The sequence below is a fragment of the Schistosoma haematobium genome, chromosome 2 (assembly GCF_000699445.3).
Source record: "Schistosoma haematobium chromosome 2, whole genome shotgun sequence".
Lineage (NCBI taxonomy): Eukaryota > Metazoa > Platyhelminthes > Trematoda > Strigeidida > Schistosomatidae > Schistosoma > Schistosoma haematobium.
The window spans coordinates 2,027,662-2,051,245 of NC_067197.1; the positions used below are offsets into that span (position 1 = coordinate 2,027,662).

The 23,584-nt window shown below is 40.0% G+C and overlaps 1 protein-coding gene across 2 annotated transcripts; it reads left to right on the plus strand.

Moving 5' to 3' along the window:
• Nucleotides 1–5,081: 5,081 nt before the first annotated feature.
• ASB9 (Ankyrin repeat and SOCS box protein 9) lies at nt 5,082–22,879 on the plus strand (the record flags this gene model as incomplete). Of its 2 annotated transcripts, XM_051214120.1 has the most annotated exons (6): nt 5,082–5,389; nt 6,862–7,199; nt 7,241–7,375; nt 8,136–8,327; nt 18,523–18,667; nt 22,816–22,879. In XM_051214120.1, exons 2-6 carry the CDS (start codon nt 6,878–6,880, stop codon nt 22,877–22,879), a joined length of 858 nt encoding a protein of 285 aa, XP_051067249.1. In that variant the 5' UTR covers nt 5,082–5,389; nt 6,862–6,877. The 2 variants fall into 2 exon arrangements, with proteins under 2 accessions (XP_051067249.1, XP_051067248.1); XM_051214121.1 differs by lacking the exon at nt 22,816–22,879 and having other exon boundaries at nt 5,082–7,199; nt 16,454–22,592.
• Between the last annotated feature and the right edge of the window lie 705 nt (nt 22,880–23,584).

The window sequence follows — 23,584 nt, forward strand, 5'->3', positions numbered from 1 at the left end:
GTGTCGTGGAAGCGTAGCTGCATTATTAAATTAAATAAACCCATCCTAACCTTGCATAACTGACCACTAGTAGTCGGATGGTTAACCGTTTACCATGTTTACCGTGTTGTTAATTTGAGGATAAATACATAGTCGTTTATTCCTGTTCTGTGTTCATAAACACGCCTATTAAACTATTTGCGTATTTCACGTTTCCTTTATTTCTATTCCCTTATTTTCTTCCTTGCCTTCTTAAAAAACACTATTCAATATTCTTCTGAACCACACAAATCTGATTTATTATTATACTATTATTATTATTCTCTTTTTCAAATACGGCAAATATAATACTAACATTATTGAAACTTGTGTATTACTGCATTTTTGAAGAAATCCGAGATAGTTTCTTCACAGTGCTTATGTACTCATAAGATTTTTGTCGATAATAACAATAATAACAAATATATAATGGTCTATAGGGCCAGTCAAATGTCACTGTGCCCTAGCTTAACATCCGGCAACTGAGTTACCGAATGTTCAGCAGTTTGTAGATTTGTGGTCTGCTTCGTTATTAGTACCGCTCTGATAATAGGCCTAGTCCCACGATTATAGATAGGTCATGATATGACTCTCTAATCTATAAGATCTTACGTGGAAGTCACATAATTGTGAGATGGTGGAGAAGATTTGTAGCTCAGGTGGATGATTTTGGTGGAGTTTTGTTCTCTGAGCTGGATGGTTTGGTCAAAACTCCACCAAAATCATATAATTGTCTACACTGAATCATCCTATCGTAACAATATGATACATTTGAGGGGGAAGTTAGATCCCCAGAACTCCGTTGGTAAGTGCCCTAGTTCTGTAATTTTATTTTGGAAATTTGAATTTCCTTGTTTTAGCGTCAAAAGCGCTCCTTTCACCTTCACGTCGTATTTCCCACTTGGGAGAATCATTAACACTATTGGTCCGTTGTGTATTTTAGTATGCTGTTTTTGCAACGCTTCCCAAGGACAGTTTTATGCTGTATATATACGTTTGATTTGTGTCTGTTATCATTCACTCGTGCTTCTGGCTTACGGAATATACTTTCCCGTTCCAAGTTTCGACTTTTCACTTTAGTTAGCTGATCTGGGACACACCAGAATATCTGGCTTATTGGTCTTCGGTCACAAGTCTTTGTTCCGTTCGCATACTAAGTGAACTCATAACCGCTTCAATCTAGCAACGCAGTACTTCTGAAGAACGCGTTTCGTCTGAAGGTAGGATGATGTATTTTATGTGAACAAAGACAAGTTATACAGAATGCCCATGTCTGCGAGGCTGAGCCATGTCATCCAAGCTAATTCATTAATTCTTCCCGCTCTTTCTATTGTTGATCTTCTCTCGTGTTGATCGTTCAATATGCATCTTTCCAGTTATCTCATGTTCAGCTTTGGGGACTGTGTAGTTGTGATCAATACCACTATAAGTTCACTAATCCTCTTCAGGATCGGGGACAACCAAAGCGCAATAGTTATTCTTATGCTACGGACTGGCCAATCGTATGGTGGCCGTACCGTCATCTCTGTACCCATTCTTACTAAGATATTTCTGTAATAACATCCTTTGTGTTATACGGTCTTCAAAGCAGCCATACGACGAAGGGGTAATCCGCGTTAAGAGCTGACCACGAAATGGGACTTCGGAGTTAACTGGTTTGAGTGGACCCTCAGTCGCTAGACATAGATCATCTACGTTGGTGGTTTACAGATTCAACTGAATGTAGTATTCAGCTTGTTGCTTTTGAACCGGCTTTAAAAAGGAAGAGGTACTTTAAATGATGAAATCTCTGTACACTTATTGAATTTATGACTTCAGGTCGGTAACTTAAGATCTTTTTAACCCTTCCCCTTAGATTTTTAACCATCACGCTGTTTTTCTGATCCTTTAACTCCATTAGCCCTGGCTCTGGTTTCACTTCGTTTATAAGGTTGCAGAATCTTATTTTGTACATCAAAAATATTCGCCATTTTTACTAAGCTTCCTACATTCACTTGCACCTTGTAATAACGTGCAATAGCAAATTGTATTCGAATGTAGTTTTTCAAGTGTCTTCATTCCTACGATTATTAGTAGTCGAACTGATGTGCTAATTGCTATGTTTGATGGGATTACGAGTTCACCTAGTCTGCGAACGGAACAAGACTTTGTGACCACGTACCAATAGGCTAGCCATTCTGATGCGTCCCAGACCCGCTAACTAAAGAGAGAAGTCCAAGTTCGAACCGGGAAGTAAATTCCGCAAGCAGCCAGAAGCATGAGCAATAACAACAGGAACAACAGGTGTCAGAGACGAAACATTTGTCACACTCTGAATGTCTGTGGAATCAGAAGTGGCAGAACCGATGTGATCTGGTGCAATAATTGAAAAGCTGTGACACTGTCTATAGTTGTCACATGATACCTATCTTACGAACTGTTACATTATTGCTGTGTTATAAGATCTTGTAGTGGCATTGGACCATAACCACACAATCCTCAAAGCTGAACATGAGACAACTCGGAAAATAGATAATCAATATTTAACACGGAGAAATACCTAACAATGGAGAAGGCGCGAACAATGTATTGAATAAATTAGAGTTGATCGAACGGCCTGGCTCGGCCAGGCAGGCGTGGTCTCTGCTGAATGTTATCTTATATCTTCTATTCATATTAAATATATTGTTCTTTCTCTAGCCTAACCTTGTTCTACATCATGTATTGGTAATTGATACGATACAGTGAGTTGGCGTAGTCGATGGTGTGACTTCCACGTAAGATCTTATAGATTAGGCAGTTATATCATGACAAATCTACAAATTTAGGATTAGGTCTATTATTAGAGCAGCACTAATGTTATAGTAGACCGTAGTTCTACAATCTTATTGCATAGTAGTGTATTTAATTGTCGATATGTAAGACAACATGTACAAAGTGTTGAAGAGTAAGAACCCTACGCAGAAATACGGGCAGAGACGGATAGCAATGGAATAAGCAAGGTGTATTACTTTTGGGATTAAACATTTATAACCTCTTCCGTTTTGAGTAGGCAGGTTTATGAGAAAGTGACATAAAAATGGAAGAAAAAGACGACATTGGCGAACACCAGTTGAAGTAATCGATTCCGATGACAGTTTGTTATAGGCATCGAACTATTATTGAGGCTAATATGTTAGACATTATATTGGCCAAACTGATTCCTTTCTGATAATCCTTATGAACTGGGACGATCAGCGACCGAGACCGGTCAGACGGGATTATGTCTAGTTCCAAAACTCTAGCTAAGATCTCAGTTAATTTAATGGCTAACACTAGACCACCATCAGGTCTTCCTACTATCCTTCTCTTTAGATTGCTTATAGTCTTCTCAATCTTTCTAAGAGTTGGAGAGGTCACATCGAGCTGCTATTTAAGTTTCCTGGAGGTAGTGGATAACTGAAGTATTGTTGTAGGTCAGATGGACTATTACCCAAAGTGCCCATCGGTTCAGTCACTTGGATTGAGAATGAATAATAGTCCAGTCTTTTTCCGAGATAGTTTCATTAACAGACGGAATTTTAGTAGCTGTACCCCCGAACAATTGTCTACTGTTACCTATCGCTGCTGCCTTTTCCATTTATTCTGCTCTTACCACGCACCACTGCTAGTGATCATTACGCAGGCTTTCGATCAACCTACATCTTAGCTGTCTCCGCTCCTCATAGTGTTCAGATCCAGACGGGTTGAGTTTCTTTGCACCTATCAGTTTAGTAAACGCCGCTGAAATCCACTGATTTTACTGACCTTCTGGTTTAAGCTATTAGTAGACGACACTGCTGCTTCCACAGCTTTTGGATATCTTTTTCACAGTTGATCACCTCCAGTTCTAGTTGGTTTCGAAATATATTGTTAACTTTTGCATCATTAAGTTAGATTCTAATGGGTTTTCCTTTTGTAGCTTTTCTACACTCAGTAATACTCAGACAAATATGTGCTCAAACAAGAGCGTGATCAAAGCCAAAAAGTGTACTCCAGAATGAGCGACAGTTCCGAGTGTAGCCCCCCCAGCGATCGTTGATGGCAATGCCATCTAGTTGAGTTCGTTACTGAGTCAATAGTGGAGGTCATCGCCTTAGACGATATCTCCTCGTGTTTAAAGTTGGCGTTTGCCAAAAACAGACGACTTCCTGTTGAAGATTCCCCAGGTATTTGGAGTTTGACAATGCCTTAATCAGTAACACCTAATATGAATCGTACTCACCAATTGAAATCAAAAGACAGAAGCGAGGAGGTTCAAAGATATATTTGATAGGCTAGCAATATATCAAGGGTTGCCTGATCTAATCTGGCTAGCGATTGCAGGGGATGTTGAGCACGGAGTTCCCACTAGTGATCTGGTGTGGATCCATGACCGAGCACCTTCAGCTAGGTGAGTTTATTAAAATTAATGTGGTCAACATCCAATGTCGAAGACTTACAGAACTAATGATTTGGAGCTTTGTTTACCATGGCATCTTTACTTTTTTTCAGCGTTACGAACGTAATACTCAAAGGTGAAATTTGGGACAGATGGGTTTTCGCCAAAGTTACGGTTCGTACAATCCACAATTTATGAACAGATTATAACAACTGTGAACACAAACACGACACCAGCATACAAGCTTATTTATTTGCATGTATATTTTAACAAAAGTGTTCACTGTCCTTATCCATTTAATAACCTTAATTAGGTAACGTCCTATCTGTCAATCCATGTTCTAAATTATCAGTCATCCATATGAGAATGGCTTGTATTTGCTATTCATGGTTAATCATCACATGTGTTACATTCTTATGTACTGAAATTTACTCTCCTGTTTCTACGACATATTCAGTACCAACCTGAGTGCTGCATCAAGGCACGTAGTCCATGTCTTTTTATGGATACTTATTCACTTGGGCATGTTCAGAGCGTGAAAACGAAATCAGTGAAAGGTCTTTCTAAATTATCTCACGATGACTGCCCTAAAGCGCCTGAACATTTTCCCCTTATTGTATCGTAGAAAGCAAGGTGACCTTATTTTGGCATTCCACATTTTTAATTACGATTTGGTTATTAATATGTCGTATCTTTCTGTTCCCTCCATCACTAATAATCTTCGAGGACGTATGAAGAATGTTCCGAAACCGCTATCTAATAAACTTGGTGTGGGGTTCCGTTATTCTCATTGAGTGGTCGATGACTGGGACGCCTTACCCGAAGAACTATTATCAGCCCAATCAGCGAACATCTTCAAGAAGAAACTGGACCTTCACTGGAAAAAAAACTGTGAGAAAACAAATCCACCAACCTGCTATCCCTGTTATTGAAGAGTGAAGACTTGAAACATCTGTTTGATAGGCGGAAAGCTTAATGTGTCTGCTACCGAGGGTTAGTGAAGTGCAAGACGAGTTCTTCGTTGTTTGGACGTTGTTAACTATCCAAAAGTGTTCTTTTCTGACTTTTATTTTGTAGCAAGTTGAATTGTCTATTTCAGTTTTATATTACAATATTGTCTAAATCGGAGACTTGTGTTAATGTTGGATTTGTCGATTCCTTTCCTTGATAAAGTGCATTTTGTTGGCTTGCCGGCTTGTCGACTGACCTTTTCTTGTGTTCTTCTCTTCTCCTGTCTTCACTCACACTACTCTTCATGCTTTTCTAGCACACAAAGCACCTTTTGGCTAGACGCAAATCGTCACATATGTGGAACTAATATTAGTCCCACAAAGTTCCTTTTTATTTTCTGTTTTATATGCTTGAACACCCAAAATTTGTCAAAGTCAGTTTAGTGGGCAAAAAATCCAGGCTGAAATAGTCGCCACAAATTATTTGCAAGGACTCTGTTGACATTGCGTGATTTCGTGTGATTTATGTCTGCGCTTGCGAAGAAAATCGATTTATACCAGTTACGTTAATAACCTACCCTACATTACCATCATTTCGAAGCTATATGATAATTCTTCACAAGCTTATTCAATTAAGGTTATCACGTAAAACGGTGTAGTATCAATTCTTAAAGTCATGTAAATTAGAGTAATCGTTGATTTTTGAAGCAAATATCCACATGGAAATGCTTCCGAAATTTACCTTGAAGTCTACCCCGACGTATAGTGGTTATAGATGCATTGGAAAAGAGTATTCATGTATGTTGCAAGTCTGCTGCCCTACTATGTAGCATGTAAAGTTACTTGGTAATGCAAGAATGAGTATTAATTATAAAACCCTGATTTTATTTTTAATTTCAATATATTTGTTTCAAACCAGATGCAGAGTAGTTTAACAGGTACGAATCTTTTTGTAGTTATGATTTAATGCTTTAGAGCACTTAACTTCAAACTAATCTCACTGCAACTGCAATACTTTATAGACCCAACTGTAGCTGCTACGATTAGTTGGGCTTGCCCATCAGGATGATTCGGCTGGTTTATACTGACTGGAATGCATGTTACTTTAGGTCTTACCTTATGAAGCTCTTTTGCAATTGCGTTTGGTTTTAACTGCATTCATTCATCTTGAGGTGATTGCAAATTACTATCATCTTACTAACCTTAGGCCATACTTCCTTTTACTGATCATTCAAATCTGACTAATCTGTTAACTAAAACTCAGTTTATATTGTAACAAAGAAGCTGATCGTTATTTGCTTGTCCGCAACTCTTGGACACATCTCATCATAAGTTGGTTTAACATAGCTTCACTTTTGACACTTATGATATTCACATCCTTGTAAATGTAAATTTTTCCTTTTACTTTTCCGCAGGCCAATTTTTGTTTAATATACTTTTGTCCTGAAGGACTCATGAAATCTGTTTTCACACAGCCCTCATACTTAATCCATTTACATTTAATGTCTTATGTAGGATTAAAAATAAGCAAATGATTGATGCAATCAGAATCCTTAAGTCAGGTGACAGTGATGACCTCCAAAACCTTTTGCAAACATTCAATATACATTCTCGTGATGCAGACAATAATACGTTGCTTCACCATGCCTGTTTATTAGGAAATGTTAAAGCTGTACGTCTTCTGTTAGATAGTGGCGTTCATGCAAATGCCTCCAATATTGATGGACAGACTCCAATTTGCGATGCAGCTCTAAGCGGATCAGCTGAGATAATTTCTCTTTTATTAAGAAGTAAAGTTGATGTTAATCCACCATCTTATTGGGGTTCTCCGTTAATCTATGCCACACAGAATGGTGAGCTTACAGTTTTGTCATCATTCTGTATGTATTCATAGAATCTATAAATGCAATGAAAGTTTTAATAGATGCTGGTGCAAGTTTAAATTCTCCTGAACGCAATGGCCTTTGTCCACTACATATAGCTATCCAAAGGAGATTTTATGCTGGCGTTTACCTTCTACTTTCTAAAGGTATGTTTAGTTTACATACCTTGACATTATTTTATTATCTGGTAAAGGTTTATAGCTCAAGTAAATTTTTTTAGCGTTGGTGAGTTCTCTGAAATGGTTTAGCTGCAGTTTCCACTGTCGTTTTGGGCATCATACCTATATACATATTATTTTATTATTTAAACATAAACATAGGTACAAGGAGGCGCCAAACAGATATGCGCCACACTTCGTCATTCGGTTTGTGTGGGGGCTGGAATACTGCCTGGGTGCCCAAACCAAAGCAGGTGGTTCTCCTAGGGGACCACGCCCCGAGCCTTTGACCTAAAGGTCTAATCCACAAGGCGGTGAGGCAACGTAAGGAGATACAGTCCAGTGGTAGCCGGTGACTAACAATTGGTTCTACACGCCATTTGTTTCCTTAGGATTCTGGAGCCTATGTGCACGATTGGTTTGAAATCAGGGTTTTCCGACTCTCCTGGATGGATCCTCCGCATCCACCAACCCGGGTAAAGCTCCGGACATTCATTTTTCGTCCTCTCGATTTCGTAAGCAACACCCTGATTGCGATAAGGCAGTGGATAGGACTTCGCTGGTAGTGGTTGTATGCACGTGGCCACGTGGGAGCATTTCGAGAGAGAGAGCTGACTCTCCCCATCCTCGCTCATACCAGGACTTTTGGGGGTAAGGTTGTGATGGAGGTGGGATTCATTAACTACGTTTGTACTTTAAGTTCATTGTTTATAATTGTATAATTTTTACTATAATTCCTAATTATTAGGTGCAGACCCGAATTGTGGAGTACGATTGACAACTCCCTTGCATATGGCAGCGAAATTGAATGACGTTGACATAACATATTTACTGTTAGAATTTGGTGCATCTCCGACTTCTCTAGATAAAGAGAACCGTACTCCAATTGATTATGTGCCAAATACGAGTCCAGTTTATCAGTTATTGAAATCTGTACAAAGTGAGTTGGTTGGCAGTTTACAATGAATAATATTACTTTCGACGTCATCGCATTGTTAGCGCTCATTGAATTTAATATCGGTTCCTGGGAGATTTACAATTTTCAATTCATTATATCATATTGTATTGGCAGAAACCGTATGTTAATGGTTATGAGGCCGACCGACCGTTGTTGCTATCTTGACGTGGTGGTCGGGCTTGTCTATCATGATGAAGCAACCGAGCTATACTGACTGGAACAACTGTTCCTCAAGGTCCTACCACGTCAGAAAGGTCGGTTGAAGAGCGGTAAGACTAAAAGCAACAAACCCCAAGGTCCGAAGGCGAAGTCGTACTGCTGACTGTACAGTGGTGTGGCAGCAGTAAGGTCTTTCATTCAGATAGACAGCATCTGCAGCGATGCTGCCTTCCCACAAGGAGGGGTGGGGTTAGAAAAGGTCGACCCTAAAAATGCACACCTCTCCTTATCCCACGGATATCCGTCTCCGGCGGTAAGGTCTCAACAAGTACGGAGCTAACATAAAAATTTCCCATAAAAAGGTCGTGTGTGACCGACCTCAAGCAGTTGTCCCTTGGGCACTGCGGTCACGCTCCCAGGTCACTAAGACCACTTCTAATCCGATTTCCTTTTCAGGTACCTCCAGAAGAACCCTTCCACGGTGTGGGCGACCGGGAAGTGATAACCGCCCTCATACCTCTAACAGCACTCAAGACCACTGTATTCATAATCAACCTCCCCCTCTTTAATTCCTATTATTCCTCCTACATCGACTTCAAACTCTAAACTTCTTTTTTCGGCTTCCCCCTCAAGTGTCACCATAGCCAACGATTCTAGTGCTCAAAACTCTGTCCCAAGTCTACTGAAACCTCGCTCCAAACTACACATTGGAGCCTTCAATGTACACACCCTATGTCAAATCGGTCAGCAGGCTTCCTTGGCTAAAACCCTAGAATCTCGTACCATTGATGTATGCTGTGTCTCCGAAACACGCATACAGGATCCCAGTGTGGTCATTCATTTGACCTCACCTCGGCAAAACGGAGAGCCAACGAGATACACCCTACGTGTATCTGGTGACCCGATGGCCAATTCTCGTGGACTGGCAGGTGTAGGCATAGCACTAAGCATGAGGGCGGAACAAGCACTGCTAGAGTGGATCCCCGTCAACAGTCGTTTATGTGCTGTTCGGCTAAACGGCTCCGTAAGAACTCAGAAGGATAGGGACACGCGTCGTTGCCTTTTCGTCGTTTCTGTCTACGCTCCCACCGTCAGTCAGTCAGTCAGTCAGTAACAACGTAGAACTTCGTACGTACGTACATCAGTTCGAGTTGCCACACCACATTAGCACAGAGATGCAGTTGTCGATTCAAATCCCGTAGTGGTAGAGGTAATAAGAGTATAAGCAGTAATCGGGAAGATTAGGGTTTGGAGATGTTATTCAAAGAGTATAATCCAGTGAAATAAATTTGGAAAGAGGAAAAAAAGGGACATGAAGAATTCAGAAGATTAGAATTTGGGAGAACACAGAGAGTGGATGCACCTGCGCCATTGCAAACGATTTTGAGCCATGTCATTCAGGGTCTCTAACCATCGGTTGCTATCATCTCGCGGTCCCCAACCAGGTAGTCTACACCTACCAACATGACTCAGTCCACTTGTCAGTGACTTCATGGACTTGTGCCATGTTTTGGTTTGGCCGCCCCTAGCTTTCTTCCAACCTACTCCTATACCACTGAACATAACACGTCGAGGTAGTCGGTCGTTGGGCATACGTAACACGTGTCCCAGCCATCTCAACTGATGAAGTTTCACTACTTCATCAATTGATTTACCATCCTTACCTAGTACCCGTTTCCTAACAACTGTGTTACTCACTCGATGGTCCCAGGATATACAAGCAATGTTTCGAAGATACCTATGGTCAAATACTAGTAACCTACGAATATCCTCTACTCTTACCGGCCATGTTTCACTGCCATAAAGTAGGACGGGACGAACTGCTGCGCAGTAAACACGTCCTTTGGTTGATAGACGGATATCTCGCCTACGCCATAAATGACGCAAGTTGGCAAAAGCTAGTCGAGCCTTCTGTATCCGTGCTGAGATTTCGTCACACATCAGACCACAAGGGCTGATGAGACTTCCAAGATAAGTGAAGCGGTCGACACACTCAACTACTTCACTCCCTATCACTAGTTCGGGTGTCGATGTAACCCAATCCTGAAGCAACATTTTGCATTTCGAGGGAGAGAATCGCATCCCGAACATGCTTGCATTGTTGCTTAGAGTGGTCAGAATACTCTGCATTTTGTCAGCGTCTTCACCAAATAAAACTATGTCATCTACATATTCTAAGTCAACAAGTGAACCTCCCAGTAGAAATTCAACCCCTGGAAATTTAGATGAAGAGAGAGTTATCTCTAAAAGTACGTCGACCACAAAGTTGAACAAGAATGGGAGGAGTGGACAGCCCTGACGAACACCACTTGAGGTAATCAATTCTGATGACAGTTCGGCATAAGCTCTCACTCTACCAGTTGTGTTCGAGTAAAGAGCCTTCATAAGGTTAATGTACTTCTTTGGTACTCCTTTCAGTGACAAACACTGCCATAGAACCTCACGATCAACAGAGTCGAATGCCGCCTTAAGGTCGAGAAATACTACCATTGTGGGGCGTCTGAATGTGTGTCTGTGTTATAGAACCTGACGTAGTGTGAATATCTGATCTATACAACCACGTCCAGGTCGAAAACCGGCCTGGTTTTCTCTAATCTGCTCTTCACGAGTTTTAGTTAGGCGTCGAAGTATTATTGAAGCTAATATTTTAGACACTATATTAGTCAAACTGATTCCTCTTTGATTGTCACAAGAGGACTTTTGTCCTTTCTTATAGACTGGCACAATCAGTGATTGAGACCAGTCAGATGGGATTACGTCCAGTTCCCAAATTCTACCTAAGACCTCGGTTAATCTCATTGCTAATACTGGACCACCATCCTTAAAAATCTCAGGAGTAAACCTGTCAGGGCCTGCTGCTCTCCCTCGTTTCAGATTTCCTGTGGCTTTTTCAACTTCGTAAAGGGACGGAGGACCTACATTAACTTGCCATTCAGGTTGACTAGAGATCGTGGGAAACCGAAGTGTGGCTGAAGGCCAGTTGAACTGATCCCTAAAGTGTTCTGCCCATCGATCCAATCTCCTGGATTGAGAATGAATAATATGTCCATCTTTCTCTGAGATTGTTTCGCCAACGGTCGGGTTCCTAATTCCGGTTTCCTTAACGAGTCTGAACAATTGTCTGCTATTACCTATTGCCGCTGCCTTTTCCATATCTCTTGCTTTCGCTACCCACCACTGTTCACGATCATTGCGTAGACTTCTTGTCAGCTTGCGCTTAAGCTGACTCCACTCTTCATTATGTTCAGAGCCAGGTGGAATGAGTTTCCGAGCATCTATCAGTGCGATAGGTGCTGCTGAGATCCAGTGTTGCTCCCTAACCTTCTGGTTTACCTTACTAGCAGATATCACTGCTGTTTCCACAGCTCTTCGGATATCATTCCATGCTGCCTCGGGGTGGGCATCACATACATGGCTGCCTAAGTGTTTTCCTAGTTGTTCCTGAAATATACTCTTAGCTTGACTATCATTAAGTAGGCGCCTAAGAGGTTTCCTTGCAGCGTCTTTCCTACGTCCAGTAAGACGCAAGCAAATACGCGCTGGCACTAGAGCATGATCTGAATCTAGGCATGTGCTCCAGAATGAGCGACAGTCTTCTATCGAGCCGCTCCATCGGTGGCTGATAGCGATGTGATCTATTTGGGTCCAACGTTGGGACGAATTAGGGTGTCGCCATGTTAAAAGATGTTTTTCCTGATGCTTAAAATTAGTACTTGCAAGGAACAGGCGGTTATCTGAGCATAGCTGCAACAGACGGTCGCCATTATCTGTTCTCTGAGCCACGACATCATAAGATCCACCTAGGTGTCTTTCCCCATCGCTTAGTTTACCTACTTGAGCATTAAAGTCACCGGCCACTATTACTACATCCGAGCGCCTAGCTTTTCGGAGAAGGTCCGAAAGCTTTCTGTAAAACTCATCTTTTACATCATCTGCGCTGCAGTCAGTGGGAGAATAGGCAGAGACGACGAAGAGGCAACGACGAGTGTCCCTATCTTTCCGGATTCTTACTGTTTCGTTCAGTCGGACAGCGCACAAACGACTGTCTACTGGGATCCACTCTAAGAGAGCTAGTTCTGCCCTAGGACTCAATGCTATACCTACGCCGGCGGGGCCACGTGAAGCAGAATCAGGGCTTCCAGATACACGAAGCGTAAATCGAGTCGGTTCTTTATTTTGGCATGGTGAGGTCAAATGAATGACGCTACTTGGATCCTGTATGCGCGTTTCGGAGACGCAGCACACATCGATGGCGCGAGATTCTAAAGTTTTAGCTAAGGAAGCCTGCTGTCCTATTTGGCACAGTGTTCCTACGTTAAAAGCTCCTACGTGTAGTTTAGAGCGTGGTTTCCGGAGACCAGAAATGGCGTTCCACGTACTCGAATTGTTTGCCCTAGCGGTGCGAGGTGATAAAGGGACGTGAGGAGGGTTAGTCATGGAGATAAGAGAGGTATTAGGAGGTGTAGAAAGGATTTGAATGTGACCAACTTGGTCTCGTGTGCTGTTACGGGTATGAGGGCTGATATCACTTCCCGGCTGCCCACACCGTGGAAGGGTATTTCTTGAGGAACCTGAAAAGGAAATTGGATTAGTGTTGGTTTTAACGACCTGGGAGCGTGACCGCAGAGCCCAAGGGACAACTGCTTGAGCCCGGTCGCGCACGGCCTTTTTGTGGAAGGTTTTTGATGTGTTAGCTCCGTTCTTCAAAGGGCCTTACTGCCGGAGACGGAAATCCATGAGGTAAGGTGAGATGTGACATTTTTAGGGTCGACCTTTTCTAACCCCACCCCTCCTTGTGGGAAGGCAGCATCGCCGTCATGCTGGTTGTCCGAGGGAAACACCTTACTGCTGTCACACCTCTGTACAGTCAGCAGTACGACTTCGCCCTCAGACCATGAGTTGCTGCTTTTAGTCTTACCGTTCACTAATCGACCTGCCTGGCATGGTAGAACCTACAGGAACATATGTTCCAGCCAATATAGCTCGGTTGGGTCATCACGATAGGCAAGCCCGACCACCGCGTCAAGGTAGCAGCTTCGGTCGGGACGCTCCCACCGACTGCAGCTCAGATAAAATGAAAGATGAATTTTACAGACAGCTATCTGAACTTTTTCAGAAAGCTAAACGTTCAGATATAGTACTCGCAGGGGGTGACTTTAATGCCCAGATAGGTAGTTTAAACCAAACAGAAAGGCATTTAGGTGGATATTTTAGCATTCCGGCACAGCGAACAGATAATGGTGATCGTCTGCTGCAACTGTGCTCAGACAATCGTTTGTTTTTAGCAAACACAAATTTTAAGCATAAAGAGAGACATCGATTAACATGGCGACCCCCTACACCAAACCAACGATGGACTCAAATAGACCATATTGCCATCAGTCGTCGTTGGAAAGGGTCGGTAGAAGATTATCGCTCATTCTGGAGTACCTGCTTGAACTCCGACCATGCCCTAATACGGGCACGCATCTGCTTGCGCCTCACTGGACGCAAAAAGAGCCACATTAAAAAGACTTATTAGAACTGAATTGAGTAGCGAGAAAACCAAAAGTAGGTTCCAGGAACAACTGAGGTCACACTTAGGTAGTTCTGAAAACGAGGCTGACCCAGATGTTGCTTGGAAAGATATACAAACAGCTGTGGAAACAGCAATGAAATCTATTAATGACTTAAACCACAGAGTTACAAAGAACCAGTGGATTTCTTCAAAGTCAATCACACTGATGGATTCTCGCAAACTCGTCCCATCAGGTTCCGAACATGATGAAGAGCGACAACAAATCAGATCTAGGTTAAGAAAAAGTCTAAGAAACGACCGTGAGTAGTGGTGGGCAACGAAAGCAAAAGAGATGGAAAAGGCGGCGACTATAGGGAACACAAGACAGCTTTACAGACTAATAAAAGAAACTGGAATTAATAAGTCAAGTGTAAGTGAGATTATATTGGAAAAAGACGATACTCTCATCTGCTCCGAGTCCAGACGTTTAGAACGATGGGCGGAACATTTCAGAGAACAGTTCAACTGGCCTTCAGCTACTCTACAACTACCCTCCATTCCCAGACAGTGTGAATGGAACATTGAAGTAGGTCCCCCAACTCTTGCTAAAGTTCAAAAGGCTATAGTTAATCTGAAACGAGGAAGGGCAACTGGTCCAGATGGATTGGCTCCAGAAGTCTTTAAGGATGGTGGTCCAATTTTAGCGATTAGGTTGACTAATATTTTAGCTAAAATCTGGGAGTTAGACGTTATCCCATCTAACTGGTCACAATCACTTATCGTCCCAATATATAAGAAAGGGTCAAAATCATCCTGTGACAACCACAGAGGGATTAGTTTAACCAATATAATATCTAAAATACTAGCCTCGATAATTATCAGACGCCTAACTAAGACTCGTGAACTGCAAACACGAGAGAACCAAGCTGGCTTTAGACCTGGTCGTGGTTGCATCGACCACATATTCACCATTCGTCAGGTTCTAGAACACAGGCATACTTATCGACGTCCGACAATGGTGGTCTTTCTTGACTTAAAAGCAGCATTTGACTCTGTAGACCGCGAGATTCTGTGGCAGTGTCTGTCACTGAAAGGCGTACCCCAGAAGTACATAAACCTTGTAAAGGCTCTTTACTCGAACACTACTAGTCGAGTCAGAGCTTATGGGGAACTGTCATCTACTTTTGCAACCTCAAGTGGTGTCCTTCAAGGCTGTCCACTTTCTCCATTTCTGTTTAACTTCATCATAATAGACCTACTGATGGAAATAACATTCTCGTCAACTGAATTCTCGGGTATTGATCTCCTACCAGGAGGTCCACTTAACGACTTAGAATACGCAGATGACATAGTCCTGTTTGGTGAAGACGCTGACAAAATGCAGAGTCTTCTGGTAGCACTGAGCAACAATGCCAGGATGTTTGGAATGCGCTTCTCTCCCTCTAAATGCAAGTTGTTGCTTCAGGACTGGTCTGCGTTAACACCTGAACTAAGGATAGGGAGTGAAGTAGTCGAACGCGTTGACAACTTCACTTATCTTGGAAGTCTGATCAGTCCTAATGGGTTGGTATCGGGCGAAATCTCAGCACGGATTCGAAAAGCTCGTTTGGCTTTTGCCAGCTTACGTCACTTTTGGCGAAGGCGAGATATCCGTCTATCAATAAAAGGACGAGTATACTGCGCGGCAGTCCGTTCTGTTTTAATTTACGGCAGCGAAACATGGTCATTAAGAGTAGAAGACACTCGTAAGCTATTAGTATTTGACCACAGATGCCTTAGAAATATTGCTGGCGTCTGCTGGGATCACCGGGTAAGTAATAGTGAGGTTAGACGCAGGGTATTAGGTAATGATGGTAAATCAGTTGATGAGGTTATGAATCTTCATCGACTGAGATGGTTGGGCCACGTGTTACGTATGCCTGAACACCGATTACCACGTCGTGCAATACTATCCGGTATTGGAAATGGTTGGAAGAAAGTTAGGGGCGGCCAAACCAAAACGTGGCATCAGTGCTTGAAGACACTAACCTCTAGTCTGAGCCATGTTGGTAGATGCAGACTACTTGGTTGGGGTCCTCGTGACTATCGTAACAAATGGTTGGAGACTCTTGGTGACATGGCTCAGAATCGATCACAATGGCGTCGGTGTATACACTCCCTGTCTTCCCTTAAGGTAAGAGATTAAAATCACTTCATATCTTTCTTTCCACTAACTAATTCTTTCTTCCTGTACTGTATCCTTATATGCAATCTTTCTTTTATATATTACCACCTCTGAATTGACTACTTTTATGAATTCGGTGTTCATCTTGTTCTGTTAATGAAGTATGGCAACTTGGACCGATGCATATGTGCCTGGTCCTACGTTGTAGGTGACTGACTGGTTACGAGGCTTCTTAATTAACCATAGATCATCACATTCATAACCCCGTCCCCTCTTTTTTATTTTCAGGTCGAGATTTTTGTACCGAGAAGGAAAGCTAAACGTTTTTAAATAATCATATTTAATCTTCACGACCTGTTGCATGGCGAACGATTTTTCGACCCACAGTATTCGGATGACATTATCTTACTGTGCAATGATACCATAGCAATGCAATTCGCACTTAATCAGCTGGCAGTCAGTGTCCGTAGGTATGGCATGTGCTTTGCACTTTCTAAGTGCGAAGTACTTTTACAAATCTGGCAGGACTTTGGACCTTCACTCACTCGTGGTAGTAAGCAGATATAAGTGATCGGGAAGTTCGTGTATCTGGGTAGCTGTGTAAGTGTTGGTGGTGGCGTGAGCAATGTGATCGATTCACGTATAGTGAAAGCCAGAGCGGCTTATACGAATGTGGACCACCTTTGGCGGTGGGTCTACAACGCGTCGGTGAGAGCAGTTTTTCCCTATGCTTATAAAATCTGGCTTTTCCGAGTTGAGGATTTTAAGCGACTCTCTGTTTAGTCATCATTGTCTGCAATGGATTGCTGGCATTTAGTGGTAATACCGTATTAGAAATGCACAGTTTCGGCATCGTGTGTTCTGTCACAGCGATGATAATTCAACTAGTATTGCAATCTTGAAGCAGCAACTTCGCTAGCTTGGACATGTGCTACGAATATCGTTTCAGCGACTTCCATATCGTACATTATTTACCGATGCTGCGACTGCTTGGGAAAAGCGGAGAGGTGGCCAGTACATGACATAGTGTCGTAGTACGTAAGCAACTTGACAGGACTGGGTTGCGTTGGGCCTTCACAACTCTCTGGTTGTGGTCTTAGTTAGAGATGATGCAACACATTGACCAGTGGCAATCCTGCTGTAATTTTTCTTTACGTTCTTCATAACAGTGAGATCGGATTATATTTTTCTTAAATGAATTGCTTTCCCCATTATGACTACTATTATTTTACTCTTATAAATGAATTCCTATTCATTGTTTTTTTACTGTACTTACTTTCCTTTCTCTATCTCTTCAGTCTCACTTTTATTGTGTGGCACATACGTGTTTTGACTCCCCCTTGTATCAATGTTTATTTGTTCAAATAAATAAGTATTGATCGGCATTTACAACAGTGCTTGGGTTACAGATTCGGATGTTTCCCATGGGTTTTGATTTCAGGAAATGGGGAGTATCACCAAACCTCCTCACACATTAAAAATGTGATTCAAGGTCGACTAAATGAGTCTGTACTTTGTTACTAAGTTACATTAATCTTTATCAATTCAGTCAGCTATATGCAACCTGTCATATGTGCACCAGTTCAATTTGTCACTTCAAATTAGCACAGTAAGATTGATGAAGCATCAGCAAGTTTCGTTTCTAATTTCATAAGTACCCATACTTTCTCCAAAACTTAAATTATTTCTTAATGTCGTGTTCCAAGGTATTGTTTGCTAATGATTGCTAAAGCTGTACTTGTACTTCAGTCTAACGTGATCCAATTTCACTACAGTGGTGTTCCAAAATTTACACTTATGGCTAATCACTAAGTCGAATGAGTTGACATATCAAAAGGAGATTTCTTGAAATAGAGGAGGGTTAACAGTGCTGACCAACAAGCAATAACTTTTGAAGCATTATATTAGGTTGCTTAGTAACTTTATAGAAAAGTGGTGTTCTCCGTAAAACACAATCTTAATTCACAGAATTATCGATTGTTTCTTAGCTGTATTAAAATGTGAAGACTTCTTACTTGTGACTTCCCCAAAAGAATTACAGTGTATAGTTTGAGACCTTGCTTGACATATCTCAAGATCGGCTGTTTTGGCACAAATACATTTCGATTCTTTATTTGGCCTCTAAATTTATGCTAATGTACATTCCTGTCAGATATTAATATATATATGTTTATGTTTGTCTAACTAACAACATAAGTTTGATGGATTTACTGTGTAAAATCTGTTCCAAGACATTCTGTACTTAATTTTCCCAACTTCTTGTTGTGATCAATTCATATGGTTATTCACGTATCATTTTTTTTTTCTACTAAATCTTAATATAAACTGTTGTTTATATTTCTCTATTCTCTCTATAGATCAAGTTCCATCATTACAATCTATTTCAAGACTGACTATTTTTTCTTTATTACGCTCTGCTAAATTGTCACCAGTTAAAGAACTTTATTTACCAAATATTTTAAAAGATTATCTTTCATTTCGTCATTTTCATTTTGTAACTGAGTAAATAATACCGAACAAATCGATCCGACCTACCCCATCTATCTATCTATCTATCCCTGTGACAATGACAATCATACTGTTAACATCGTTTGTGTTGATGTCATGTTTTACTTTGTTTGTTTTTTTGTTGTTGCTTCATTTTATAACTTGTTAATTTGTTATATTTTGACTGAATTGTGAGGTGTTTTATAATGAGTCTTTCATGTTATCTCTTCCTAAGCAATAATATTTCCAGTAGTAGTTTCAGTTATTATCATCACTATTATTATTTTCGTTTTATATGTGATTCATTTGATTAATTTTGTTTCATTCTTCCATTGTATTTGGCTAAGAGACAAAAAACCATTTGGTTTTATACTCTACATAGTGTAAATGTTACTTACGGTTCTAGTTGTACATGTGTGTGTGTGTGTGTTTGTATGTGATAGTAGTAAGTATTTATGTTGCTCATTTCTCTTTTCATCATTCATGACAATTTTGTTTTCTCTAAATGACTATTTTGATTTATTCGAAGTGATTTCTTTCTGTTTTATTGTTGTTGTTGTTGCTTTTTCTATTGTGTGTGTGTGTGTATGTGTTGGGTCCAAAGAAGAGTTGATTATTTTCATACTTCATTATATTGATTTAATTTAATTTGTTAGTTTGTGCTTATGTATGAGTTGATCCGACTTTTGATATCCATATTAAAGTTGTTGTCATTAACTTTTGAAGTAATAAAAAAGTTGGTGGTAAGATTCTTATTTATTTATATTTATTTTAACACATAGATATTGGTACAAAGAGGCACCAAATACATATGCGCCACACAAATCTCATTCGATATGTGTGAGGGCTGTGATACTGCTTGGGTGCCCAAACCGAAGCAGGTGGTGTTTTTAGGGGGTCACACCCCGAGCCTTCGACCTGAAGGTCTGATCCACAAGGCAGTGGAGCATCGTAAGGAGATGAAGTCCCATGGAAGCCGGTGACCAACAATTACTTCATACGCCATTTGTTTCTTTAGGATACTGGAGCCCATGTGCACCATTGATTTGAAATCCGGTTAAAGCGCCGGACATTCTTCTCATTTTCGTAAACAACACTTCCGCCACGAGAAGGCAATGAGTAGTACTTCCCTGGCAGAGGCTATATACACGTGGCCATGTGAGAGCATTTGGAGAGGGAGAGTGGACTCTCCGCACTCTCGGCCGTACCTGGGCATTTGGGGGCGATGGTAAGATTCACTTGAATATATCAAATAATGTTCTTTATTTACTACATATGAATTTTGGGCACCACAAAGATATATATATCATACAAATAGAGAGATGATATTGTGAAGAACTAAGAGATGGATGTATAAGAGTACAGTCAAAGAAGTAAGTAAACAAAAATGGTGTATGATATAAGATACAGTTCATTTAGATGAGCGTCTTTCACTTAAGGGAGTTCTCATTTATAATGAAAATGTAAAATATAACCACATTAAGATTAATACTGAGTCTTTTTTAGCCTATTTCATTTAACATCTGCACCAATTAACCGATTTATTTACACTGACCTTAAGCAGACAGTCTTCATTTACTAACATGGCTCAAACCAACAGTCAGTTACCAAATGGACTCGTACAGTGTTTTGCTTACGCCACACTTGAAGCTTTTTATTTCAACATAAATTTTGTGGCGTTGTACGATTTTCATTCAATGACGGTGAAATTGTTTTCTGGTTAGACGGTTCATTCATGAAGACTTCATTGTCTTTCTAGTCATCAAAAAAATCTTCATGTAGAAGTGAGAGTTATCATAATTCCTCCACAACTGACTAACAGTTTATTTTATCAACATTGAATTCGATTAACTGCTGTCGAACTTGATTATCTCCTACCTTGACTTGGTTCATGGCGTTTTAATCGTTTATGGTTTTTCTAATTGGTTGATAATCTAAGTGTGACTCGGATGTCTATCAAATGTTGATTGACTTGAATGATAAGCCTTTCAAAAATCTCTGGTCAATTTTGTCACTCTTCAAATGTCCATTGTTTTCTAGCTCAATACAATCTCAAGCTTTTCGTGATGTTAACGTCTACAAAAGGCTATGAAAGCTTTACGATTAAATCATCCAGCTCAAAGCATGGAACTCCACCAAAATTATTCACCTAAACTACACCATCTTACTAAACATTATCCCATATGAGTTGGTCGGATTATTTTTATAGACACCATTTGCTTAATGCGACCTACATGAAAGAAATCCATACCTGAATTTTGACCAGAAAAAAATCGATTCGGACTTCTACTTTATGACTTGTTTTACTACTCAACTTAACATCTCACCCGCAGCAGTAAATTCCAAACCACAATTTATATTACTAGTAAGTAGCTCAAATATTCCTAAACAATTTATCCGGAATTCATCTGGAATGATCACTTCTCGTAGTAAACCGTTAAGTCAATCAGTCGTAAATAGTAAGTGTTAATTTGGTGTGTTGGTCAAACGTTTTGCTTGAAATTTAAAAATATTCGAACTTCAGAATTTTACAGCCTAGATACTACAAAGTATATGACTTCATTTGGATAGATGATGTATTAGCGTTTGAAGCAATAGGTTTCTAGGTTCGAGTCTCAAATATAAACATCAACATTAGGATACAGGTACCATCCAGCTAAGGAGTTCAGAATAGAATGTAACACACTATGGATTTGAATATTAACTGCTACTGCTATTAACTGCCATTCATGAACTAGTTATGAACTTTTCAAAAAAACAATCGTTCGCTCTTATATTCTTTGTCCTTAAATAGTTTGACTGAAATACTGATAGTGTTAATTGATGATGATTATTTTCGAGAACTATAAACTGTAGTTATGTAAGTATTGAAATTTCTAAAAATTCCATCTTTAAATAAACCTATGGTATCAGATGAAGTGATTACTGCTACCATCCTTATCGTTATTATTTGTATCTTGAACGATCTGTTCAAATTACATTAATCAGGTTAATTATGTTTTTTTTCCTTAAAAAAACAATGGTAGTTTTACTTATATATTGGATGAGATGACTTCTGATTTTACAAATACTTAATAGATTTTTGATTGTTTAATAAATGTAACATACAGTGTGGGAACTTTTTGGGTGATAATTGTAACCAGTTGAGCTAATCAGTGTCGGGTAGAAACAGGCGTCTACCTCAGTAAAATGGAAGATGGTCGCGCGACTTCGTGAATTAGTTGATGTTAGATATTAACACCATTGGATGCCGGCTCAGTGGTCGAGTAGGTTAAACGTTCGCGCGCGAGACTGAAGGCCCTGCGTTCGAATTCCGCAAGCGGGATCGTAGGTGCGCACTGTCGTAAAGTCCCACAATAGGACGAAACGGCCGTCCAGTGCTTCCAGGTTTTCAGTGGTGTTCTAACATCAGTCGGTTCATGATCTTAATCAAGAAGATAATTATTTTGTTTGTCATGTAATATAAATCCTATAGATTTTTTTGAGTCTTAATGCATTACCGACTTGATATTAGGTAGTTGGAGTCAATCGATTAGAAGCTCCATACTAAACCTTACTTTTATTTAGCACATAGTCTTACAGATCATTCGCGGCTAGAATAGCTCTGTTGTAATATCTTTAACTGTGAAATCAGATGGTGTAGATTAAACTTTTACAGAGATTATCTTTTAGCTCAATGTTTTAAGTACATCTTATATTGATTAAAAATCAATATAATTAGTTCTGTATATTGTAATCCATTCTAGATAGGCTTTGAAGTACTTGACTCGTATTGATTCTATATTTAGTCATATTGGTAATACTTACTTATTGATTAGATTTATAACAGTAAAAATAACACAAATAACTAGATCATCCATTTTATATCCTTTACTACTTGCTTTGTAGTATAATTAAACAGCTCTTTTCTATGTTAAGTAAGCGCTAATGACTAAAAAATAACTCTTTTTATTCAATGTAATCAATTGACTAGACAATACGATACAATCCAAATGTTTGTGTAGAAAGTCAATAAACATCACCTTAATACATTTCTAATCTTACACAGAATATACCCACTGAGTCGTAAACTAAGAAAGATTCGTTCAGGGAAAAGTTCACTTTTCGACGAATTCATTTTCAAGGCAGTATAATCTCAATTATATACTTATTTTTTCCTAAAGTTACCCTTCTATATTCTCTACAGATCCTTTACTTACGCCTGTTACTCCTCGTGGAGGAGCATAGGTCACCCACCAGCACTCTTCATCCAACCCTGTCCTGGCCAACTTTTTCCAGTTGTTATTCATGTTTTTCATATCTGCTTCTATTTCCCGACGTAATTTGTTCTTTGGCCTTCCTCTTTTCCACTTCTCTTCAAGATTCCAAGTCAGGATTTGTCTCGTGAGGCAGTTTGGCAAGACCCTTTACACTCAACTATTTTGTTTAGGCTTCTATAATCCCTCTGATTACAGTTTATCACAGTTTCAACATTTTATCACTTTCAGCTTTCCTTTACCAATTATAATTTCTTTATCTGTCATCATTATGAATATTCAAGTTCTCAAACAACAAAATTATTATTAGTTTCTTTAGTAAAAGTAACGTTTTAGTGATCGAGAACGCAAATAGGGACCATCAAATGTATTTGAACACAAAACTACAGGATATCTTAGTAAAATCTGAGGACCATACAGTAAATACTTCATTTACAAAAGGTTCGTTAATTGTCTCTGACTTGATTGTTCCTGCATTTTTATATCAATTGCTTTCTGTTCCCGTTCTTTCCTCCTCGATCTTTTCGACCTTCTGCTTCCAGACATTCTATTCCTGACTAGCATTTTATACTACTTATGTTGATATAAGTGGCATACATCAACGTTTTCACTGCTTTCGTTTATTCTATCTCACTGTTACCATGTTTAAGAGAATTTTATTATCACTATTGTAATT